This window comes from Coregonus clupeaformis, unplaced genomic scaffold (assembly GCF_020615455.1).
Source record: "Coregonus clupeaformis isolate EN_2021a unplaced genomic scaffold, ASM2061545v1 scaf0027, whole genome shotgun sequence".
Lineage (NCBI taxonomy): Eukaryota > Metazoa > Chordata > Actinopteri > Salmoniformes > Salmonidae > Coregonus > Coregonus clupeaformis.
In genome coordinates, this window is record NW_025533482.1 from 574,079 (window position 1) to 584,319 (window position 10,241).

The following is a 10,241-nucleotide window of genomic DNA, read 5'->3' on the forward strand; positions in this document are numbered from 1 at the left end:
ATAGCTATCAAATTCTTCTACAATGTTTAAACATTGGTCTTTAAAAAATATTGTATGACTGATAGGACTGATAATATCTATATATTTTTTCTACTCACAATCCTTAAATATGGCCTTCATGGTAATGCACTTGAGGAACATGAAACTAAAACTTATTTTACCTCGAATGCTGACTGTCAGCAACTCTGTCTTGGTAGAACGGAATGACAGGGTGGAGACATTAACTTCATAAACACAGCTGTAGTTCCCCTGGTCTTTATACTCTGCAACAGGGAAGTGGAAGGAGGCAGAGTGGTTGACTGCAGGCGTAGTCTCAGTTCTGTTGGACCCAGAGAAGTCCAGATAGAAGAGGCCTCCAGGATACTGTGGCTGAATGGAGCAGGTGATAGAGAAGCTGTGGCCCCTGGTCACCTCTGGCCCCTGAAGTCCCCAGACCATCCATCCATTTGGAGCACTGAGAGAGATGTTGGGCTGTAGCAAAACGACTAGGAAAAGACAAGAGCAGGTTGTTAACGTGTGCACTGTGACTGCAGCATAACAATACTTTTTATAGCCAAGAAAACACTATGCTAGAATACATTATGAAGAGATATCCAAACTCTTGCATTAAATAATGTATAATCTCGGGAACCCAGTGTTCCTCTTGCTGATGGCGTTCACCCATTAATGTTTAGTTGCTCACCTATAACCGAAAATTCAACAGAGTAACTTTGAGTGGAGCTGAAGTCTCGACTGGATACCCTTGTCTGATACTGACATCGGTATGACCCCTCGTGGCTAAAGTCCACTTTAGGAATGTTGAAGGTGACAGAGTTGCTACTTGTGGTTTTGTCCATTCTGAATGAGCCTGAAGTCTTCTGCAAACTGAATGTTCCATGCAAGTGCTGTGTTGTGATGGAGCAGATGATGTCAACTCCTTTACCCCAAGCAACCTCTGTGGCAGATCTCAGATAGATTTGGGGCTTTGGGAGGGTCACTGAGAAATTAAGGTGTAATATAGTCATAATAAAGCCAGTTAAATAATTGTTTTGCTGTGGACCAGAGCAGAATATCTCACACCTCCCCCTTATATAAAAAAGTAGAACAACAAGCAGTTAGGGGCTGGGGTGGGGGTAGGCGAAAACAACAGCACGGGTTGTGAATGTACAGACGTGGTCAAATGTATTGGCACTCTTTCACGATTCACTATTTTTCTAAAATAAGTTCAAATTGAAAAAACGTTTACAATGTATATGTTTGATTTACAACTGCATAGAACCCCCAAAAAAATCTAAACTGAAATTGAGATTTTAAATTTTTCAAAAAGTCCTCTTAACTCTAAACAAGAGATGGCAGTTGTGTATGTGGTGAACTATTAACCTACAGAGCCTGCAGAAAGTATTCACGCCGCTTGACTTTTTCCACATTTTGTTGTGATACAGCCTGCGTTTAGAATTAAATTGAGATTTTGTGTTACTGGCATAATGTCAAAGACTCCAGCCACCCAAGTCATAGACTGTTCTCTGTGCTACCGCACGGCAAGTCGGTACTGATGCACCATATCTGGAACCACAGGACCCTGAACAGCTTCTACCCCCAAGCCATATGACTGCTAAATAGTTAAATAGTTAACCATAAACTACCATGACTATCTGCATTGACCCTTTTTGCACCAACAAAATGGTCTCATTACATAATTAGTGTAATGAGAAAAGTGCTGCGATAGAGAGCGAATACCAGACTTGAAACTGTTTTATCTCCAGTAGATATTGAGACATGGCTGCTATGCCTCTCTGTCACAGCAGCCTCTCTTTTGACTCATCACTTACGCTGCTGTTACTGTTTATTATCTATCCTGTTGCCTAGTCACTTTATCTTGAGGCAAGCCGAATGTCAGTGGCCGAAGTCTACACCCCTTCGTCAGTGATTGGTCAACAGTAGGGATTCTTCAATTACATTTAAGTCATTTAGCAGACGCTCTTATCCAGAGCGACTTACATCAGCAATTAGGGTTAAGTGCCTTGCTTAAGGGCACATCGACAGATTTTTCACCTAGTCGGCTCGGGGATTAGAACCAGCGACCTTTCGGTTATTGGCACAACGCTCTTACCCACTAAGCTACCTGCGCTGAAGTGTTTGTTGTCGTTCAACAAGAGACTAATTGTTTTCATGCAAATTTTTTCACTTGAGAAATACTGCACCAAACATCTTAGTTAGATGTAAAATTGCTCAACTAAGATCTCCTCAGCAAAAAATGTGATTCTAACATGTATTGACTCAGGGGGGTTGAATACATATCTAATCAAGATATATTAGTGTTTATTTTTAATGATAAAAAATAAATAAAAAAGGATGTAATTTTTCTTCCACTTTGACATTAGAGTATTTTGTGTAGATCATTGACGAAAAAATGACAATTAAATCCATTTTAATCCCACTTTGTAACACAACAAAATGTGGAAAAAGTCAAGGGGTGTGATTACTTTCTGAAGGCACTGTAAATATAACCTTACAGAAGTGGGCATTGAACAGTTTTTGGCAGAATAATTTCTGCAGTGCATGTGCAACAAGTTGCTCTAGCATCTACTAGTGATAGTTTGTTACAAAAACCTGTACTGCAAATCACATTTTTAGAAAATGTTTTAGTGCCCTCAACTGTGTGTTCGCAGTCTCACTCACCAATAGTAATGTCCATGGAGTTGCTGGAAGAAGAGCTGATCATTTTCTGACCATTCTTGGTTATCTGTTGTAGACAACTGTACCTTCCCTGGTGTGAAGATTGCAGACTGGACAATGTGAAAGTCTCACTGGTCTGAGTGGATTCAACTGCCTGGGTCAGTATTGGAGATCCACCCCTATATAAGTCAAAGTTTGCAGTGATGGCAATTCGCTGTGAGACAGAGCAGATGAACTGAACCGTTTCACCAGGTGAAAAAGCTGAATGGGAAGGCGTTTTAGAGAGGGTAGGTCTCTTCAGGGTTAAACCTGTACAAAAGTTGTGTGTATTAGTTATAAGACACAGACACATGTAGTACTCCATTCCACTTTCTGTCCTGTTCACGTTATTTTAATCTAAAGTAAACATTGCACTTAACTGACCATACATACATTAAAATCACAAGCAGCATTATTTCAAATAAATGTTGTCGTAACTGTCGACCCCAGGCTTTGTTTTTCATGTTTTTGCTTTTATCGCTCTGAACTGTTTGTACACTCATGTCACAAGATGTCTACAACATGATAAAACCACTCCCTACCTGAGAGGCAGAAAACACCAGCATCTTCACCATGATTACAGTCTTCAACTCCAAATCTTCTGTGTGAGCACTCTGAGAGGTGGCTTTCACTTCCAGAGCACTTCACATTATCCAGCCAGGTTGGTTCACTACCCTGACCAAAATGGGCAGCAAGTGGGGCACCTACAGTACTCCCACAACCCAGCTGTCCACACACCACCGCAGCATCATTCATATCCCAGTCGTCATCACACACTGTTCCCCACTGGCCACTGTAATAGATCTCCACTCTCCCAGAGCAGCGACCAAAACCATTGACCAGCCTGATCTGGGCAGCTTGGTAGCGGAAAAAGACAAACATTAAAGTCAAGGTCATTTACAAGGCACAGAACTGGGTGGTTTTTAGATGATGAAATTAATCTCAGGACATCATGCATTTCAGGATATCAACTATCAACAGATGTGTCATGAAAGAACTTGGAATGGCAAGACTATGTGACTCCCTTACCTGAGCAGACAACACCAGCATCCTCAACATGACTACAGTCATGTATTCCAAATCCTCTGTGCAGGCACTCTGTGAGATAGCCTTCACTACCAGTGCATGCAACATCATCCAGCCAGATCGTTCCACTGCCTGGACCATAGTGTGCTTTACTTAGGACTTGGCTTGCACTCTCACAGCCCAGCTGTCTACACACCACCTCAGCATCTTTTATATCCCAGGAATCATCACAAACTGTTCCCCACTGACCACTGTAATAGATTTCCACTCTTCCTGAGCAGCGACCATTACCATTGACCAGCCTGATCTGGGAAGTGACTGTCAGGTAAAAATATATGGGAAGTCATTCATCAAAATTCACAGCTTTGGTTAATTTACCATCTTTTTTATGAATGTATTTAACATCTCAGCAAATGTATCTGATTTGTGCATCATACTACGATTTATTTTTCACTCAATGGGAAAAAAGTAATTGCCATGACTATCTCAAGGAGATTCACTTACCAGCAGGTAACACATTTAGAAGATAAACTAATAGAGAAAAACAAAGTGATGAAATTAGTGGTAGGCAGTGTCTCAAAATATATGATTGCAGTAAATGTACAACTGAAACCACTTGATACTGTCCGCAAAATCAAACTGAAGACGAGCCAGCAGGCAGTTTTCTGTGGTTCATCACATGAACTGTCACAAGCATCAATCCACATGCTCAAGAAGCATGTTGTGTGAGAGATCATGTTGTTCTGACCTCAGTCAGAGGTGTGACCTCTTGTCAGGTAGTTTAGACAGCACACTACAGCTCACTACCACTTCCATACACCATTCCCCCAGGGGGCAGCAGCAACCTTCTCCAAGTGCTGATCCTGGTTGATAAGCACATCAGTTACTGCCAGTTAAGGTGATCATCAGTGAGTGTCCCAGCTTGCAAGTCGTGAGGTGGCTGGTTTTGTTTGGTGGCCATGAGCAATGTTCTCTTTAAGCTTCGCGCGGGCACGCAGCTCCCAGAGGACTGCTGCACAGAATAAATATCATCCCGCGCAGAGACACACGAGATGGAACTTTACTAGAGTTAGTTTACACTATCAACGTTTCCCTCTACTGTGGGAATTGTGATCAAATCAACACAATATTAGCCCCCTTCAATGCAACATACCGAAACAAAACAAACTATGCAAGACTCCATTGACAGGCAAGAGCGATCACGAGTAGATACGCTTGTGTTGAGATCAAAGCGAAGAACCACATGTAGCCGCATTTGAATTTTTTTTCATAGGCCTATTCTTTGCTAATTAGTGAGTTATTAGCCCAGTTATAGCTAATTTCTGGTTAGCAATGTGGGAGTGATTGCTTCCCACAAGAGCACAAAACGTTTATATTTCTAGCCATCTTTGAAAAGCGAGTCAGGTAAATAGCTTTTTTTATGTCTTAAAGGGGCAGTGTTGTATTTTGAGATAGGCTTGAATAAGCTAAGTAGCCAATAGGCAGAGGGTAGCATACACGTTTGTCTGATTTGCTGTAATAATAATAATGGTATGGGAATAATAATGCATTTTATTTTGCATCAAACATCAAACAACACAATACAACAACATTTTCAGTCACGTCCTTGTCTGAAGGACAAGTGGCTAAACAGATTAATGTCAAGCCCTGCATGTTTTCAAAAGTCTCGTTGAAGGCCTACATTGAACACCACACATTGGCTGCTGCTGTAGGCTGTATCATAGAACAGCTATTTCAATAATTATTTCCATGTTCAAATGTAATGGGATTCATTTTCTCCATTGTTTTTGATGGTAGACCACTTTGGTGGCATACATTATGAACAAATAGCCACAGTAGCGTACTTGGCCACTGTTAAAGCTAACTTAAAGCGGGTACAGCCTCAGTGTTCACAGTAAACATGCACCAGAAGTTGCACAGAATTTTCACAACGTTCAAGTTTGCGCTCAGCAGAAACCTAACATTTATTCAGTGGCAAAAAAAAATTCAGGGAACATTGGCCATGAGGCTTTTCATTTGTTTTTTAGTCTTTAGTTCGGGCATTATTCAGAGGACTGACTATTGAATGGGGTGATAGAATAATACTATGTTATCCATGTCTGGTATCTATCTGAAACTTGTTCACTGAGGATAACTCTGACGCTATCTATATGGATGTATGATCTCTGTGGTAACTTGTATCTGTACAGTGTGAACTCTGAATTATTATGTTTTATTCCACTGTAGCTCAGTTGGTAGAGCATGGCGCTTGCAACGCCAGGGTTGTGGGTTTGTTTTCCACGGGGGGCCAGTATGAAAAATGTATGCACTCGCTAACTGTAAGTCGCTCTGGATAAGAGCGTCTGCTAAATGACTCAAATATAAATGTAAAATGTATTGTCTTCTCAGGAATTCTGTCTTATTTACATTGGTCTCACCCCCCACACACGCCTTTAAATGCTGTGACACCCTGTGGAGATTGGGCCTGGGAGTGTTTAGGTTACTGTCAACTTGGTATCGTTTGATTGGTCAATGGTGGTTGGTTTTGGGTTGAGAAGGTGCCTTTGTTCTCTCTCTTATCCTGTATCCAGTCCATGGAGGAATGTTGTATGATCAATTCTCATTTCCTAGGTTTCTAGGCTTCTGGCCTACTAGGCATCTCTTTGTCCATGCTTTGTCTAGAAGTATGCTTTGCAATGCTTGTTAATGATTGCAACTTAAGGTTTATGGCTAGTATGTGAATCCATTCATTGTACAATGTTAATTAAATATCTGCCTTTGATATACAGTGCATTCGGAAAGTACTCCTGAGTGGCGCAGTGTTCTAAGGCACTGCATCGCAGTGCTAACTGTGCCACTAGAGATCCTGGTTCGAATCCAGGCTCTGTCTCGGCCGCGACCGGGAGACTCATGGGCGGCGCACAATTGGCCCAGGGTAGGGGAGGGAATGGCCGGCAGGGATGTAGCTCAGTTGATAGAGCATGGCGTTTGCAACGCCAGGGTTGTGGGTTCGTTTCCCACGGGGGGCCAGTATAAAAAAAATAAAAAATATATATGTATTCACTAACTGTAAGTCACTCTGGATAAGAGCGTCTGCTAAATGACGTAAATATTCAGACCCCTTGACATTTTGCTACGTTACAGCCTTATTCTAAAACTGATTAAATAAATAAAAATCCTCATCAATCTACACAATACCCCATAATGACAAGGCGAAAACAGGTTTAAAGAAATGTTTTCACATTTATTAAAAAATAAAAACAGAAACACCTTATTTACATAAGTATTCAGACCCTTTGCTATGAGTCTCGAAATTGAACTCAGGTGCATCCTGTTTCCATTGATCATCCTTGTGATGTTTCTACAACTTGATTGGAGTCCACCTGTGGTAAATTCAATTGATTGGACAGGATTTGGAAAGGCACACACCTGTCTATATAAGGTCCCAGAGTTGACAGTGCATGTCAGAGCAAAAAACAAGCCATGACGTTGAAGGAATTGTCAGTAGATCTCCGAGACAGGATTGTGTCGAGGCACAGATCTGGGGAAGGGTATCAAAAAATGTCTGCAGCATTGAAGGTCCCCTATAACACAGTGGCCTCCATTATTCTTAAAGTGAAGAAGTTTGGAACCACCAAGACTCTTCCTAGAGCTAGTTGCCCGGCCAAACTGAGCAATTGGGGAAGAAGGGCCTTGGTCAGGGAGGTGACCAAAAACCCGACATCACTCTGACAGAGCTCCAGAGTTCCTCTGTTGAGATGGGAGAATCTTCCAGAAGGACAGCCATCTCTGCAGATCTCCACCAATCAGGCCTTTATGGTAGAGTGGCCAGACGGAAGCCAGTCCTCAGTAAAAGGCACATGACAGTCCACTAGGAGTTTGCCAAAAGACACCTAAAGGACTCTCAGACCATGAGAAACAAGATTCTCTGGTCTGATGAAACCATGATTGAACTCTTTGATCCTGAATGCCAAGCGTCACGTCTGGAGGAAACCTGGCACCATCCCTACCGTGAAGTATGGTGGTGGCAGCATCATGCTGTGGGGATGTTTTTCAGTGGCAGGGACTGGGAGACAAGTCAGGATTGAGGGATAGATGAACGGAACAAAGTGCAGAGAGATCCTTGATGAAAACCTGCTCCAGAGCGCTCAGGACCTCAGATAGGGATGAAGGTTCACCTTCCAACGACCCTAAGCACACAGCCAAGACAACGCAGGAGGGGCTTCGGGACAAGTCTCTGAATGTCTTTGAGTGGCCCAGCCAGAGCCCGGACTTGAACCCAATTCAACATTTCTGGAGAGACCTGAAAATAGCTGTGCAGAGAAGCTCCCCATCCAACCTGACAGAACTTGAGAGGATCTGCAGAGAAGAATGGGAGAAACTCCCCAAATTCAGGTGTGCCAAGCTTGTAGCGTTGTACCCAAGAAGACTCCAGGCTGTAATCGCTGCCAACGGTGCTTCAACAAAGTACTGAGTAAAGGGTCTAAATACTTATGTAAATGTGATATTTCAGTTTTTTTTTTTACCTGGTTTTGCTTTGTCATTATAGGGTATTGTGTGCAGATTTTTATTGATGAGATTTTAGAATAAGGCTGTAACGTAGCAAAATGTGGAAAAAGTCAAGGGGTCTGAATACTTTCCGAATGCACTGTAGAACATTCTCAGACCAATTCTTGAAATCAATCGTTTTGAATTTGTATTGCACAAATGTAAATATAGCTGCGAGCAGCAATGAACGGGGTTCACAGGATGACAGAAAGGACACAACATCAGTTGGATAACAAAGCAAACACTTCCCTTATGTGCAATCAGTGAAGGCTTAACCATCTTTCAGTACTATAAGGATGACGCAAGTTATGTTTAGTCTAGTGCTGTAGGTTGGTTATCTTTGAATGCAGCAGGTAATCATTCTTTTATTTTAGAATTTTTTATAACCTGGACGACGCTGGGCCAAATGTGCGCTGTCTCATGGGTCTCCCGGTCGCGGCCGGCTACAACACAGTGCCTCTAGCACTACGTAGCAGTGCCTTAGACCGCTGCGCCACTCGGGAGGCCCCAGGTAATCATTCTTAAAGACGTCCTCCAGTGTTTTTTAAAACTTTTACTGTTGAAAAGCAATATCCCAAGTATAAATACAGTCAAGTAAACACACTAAAGGGTAAAAAAGCTAGCAAATACCCATAGACTTCCAGTCATTGCTGCTAGCATGCTAGCAGATACCAATACACTTCCAGTCATTGCGCTAACGCTAGTTAGCATTGGCTCACAAAACTACCTCCAACTTCCTTCATACTGGACATAAATGGTGTCCACGAGTTCATCTGACTCTGGGGAAGTTGATATGCCATTGTGGAGTGGATTTACCAAGGATTTAAATGGATTTTGTGATTGATCAGTAACTCAGTCATCTCATTCCTTAGCTTTTCTAAAACTAAGTTAAGTGATGTACCATGGTACTATTTGTGTTATTTGGATTTATGGTTCATGAGAATACGTTTTTCAAAGGTTTTCCAACATTTTCAAGGTGGAGGAAAATCTATCCTGATGGACCTTATGGGTCCTTGAGGCAAATTTGTTCAGCATGAGGACAGACACCTACATACAGTTTCAAGTCTCTAGGTCAAACGGGGTGATGGAATTAGGGTTTAAGTGAGACTGCTTATAACAGCGCCCCCATAGGGCAATCGGTGCCATCGATGCCATTCATTTTGATCAAGTAACTCATGGCCTCTAGTTTCTGTGTGCAAATGTATTTCTAAAAAATTACCAATCTATGCTTCATTTATTTGACCGCTAATTACTGACCACATTAGATGTCATTATTTAAAATTGAATTGGATGGATATTGGATTCGGAATTTAAACGTATTAAAACATATTCTAAAATGTGTTTGTATATAAAATCAATATTAAATTAACTGCCTGTATCAATTATCTATAAATAAATATATAAATATAAATATAATATAAATATATCTAACAGAAGTCAGTCTTTCCTTCTTAGTCAATGATATGCTTGAGAAAATCAACCCCTTTACTAAACATTGATAGGTTATTTGACTACTGGCTGGCGATTTATGATAGTCTGGACAGATTACTCTATTCATTCTTCCCCATTACTGACAGAGACTCAAATCTTTACTTGAGATTCAAAGTTTTGAAACTTTAAAGGTTCAAGCAAATCTCCCGTTGACATTGATTTAGATTGACATGAACATTTGATACACATTTCTCTCAACTGAATGTAGGATTCATCCCTGAGTACTTGTATCCAATATGCAGCCGTTAAAAACATATTAATTTCAAGCAAAGCAGTGTTCTCCCTTTGCTGACAGATATGAAATTAAATTGGACGTTTTGGAAGTTAAACTCACCCATTGTCAGATAGAGGAGACTTCTCAATATTTGTATCTTCATATCAGAAATAAAGGTATTTTCTCTTGTAGAACTGAACAAGCTTTCTGGTGAAAGAGTGATGACCAGTCTCTGTCGCGGACTGTCTAGTGAATGTAAGATGTTACTGTATATGAGGACGCATTTCCT

The 10,241-nt window shown here is 41.3% G+C and overlaps 1 protein-coding gene and 1 long non-coding RNA gene across 2 annotated transcripts; both read right to left on the reverse strand.

Annotated features, from left to right (window-relative positions):
• Positions 1-90: 90 nt before the first annotated feature.
• On the reverse strand, positions 91-3,576 carry LOC123483103. Its single transcript, XM_045212590.1, has 4 exons — positions 3,237-3,576; positions 2,659-2,964; positions 683-976; positions 91-485 (listed from the first exon to the last, which is right to left on the reverse strand). The coding sequence occupies exons 1-4, from the start codon at positions 3,574-3,576 to the stop codon at positions 91-93; spliced, it is 1,335 nt and encodes a 444-aa protein (XP_045068525.1).
• A 398-nt stretch (positions 3,577-3,974) lies between these two features.
• On the reverse strand, positions 3,975-10,175 carry LOC121569689. Its single transcript, XR_006001372.1, has 3 exons — positions 10,073-10,175; positions 4,225-4,251; positions 3,975-4,038 (listed from the first exon to the last, which is right to left on the reverse strand). It is a non-coding gene; the product is annotated as an uncharacterized LOC121569689 (long non-coding RNA).
• Between the last annotated feature and the right edge of the window lie 66 nt (positions 10,176-10,241).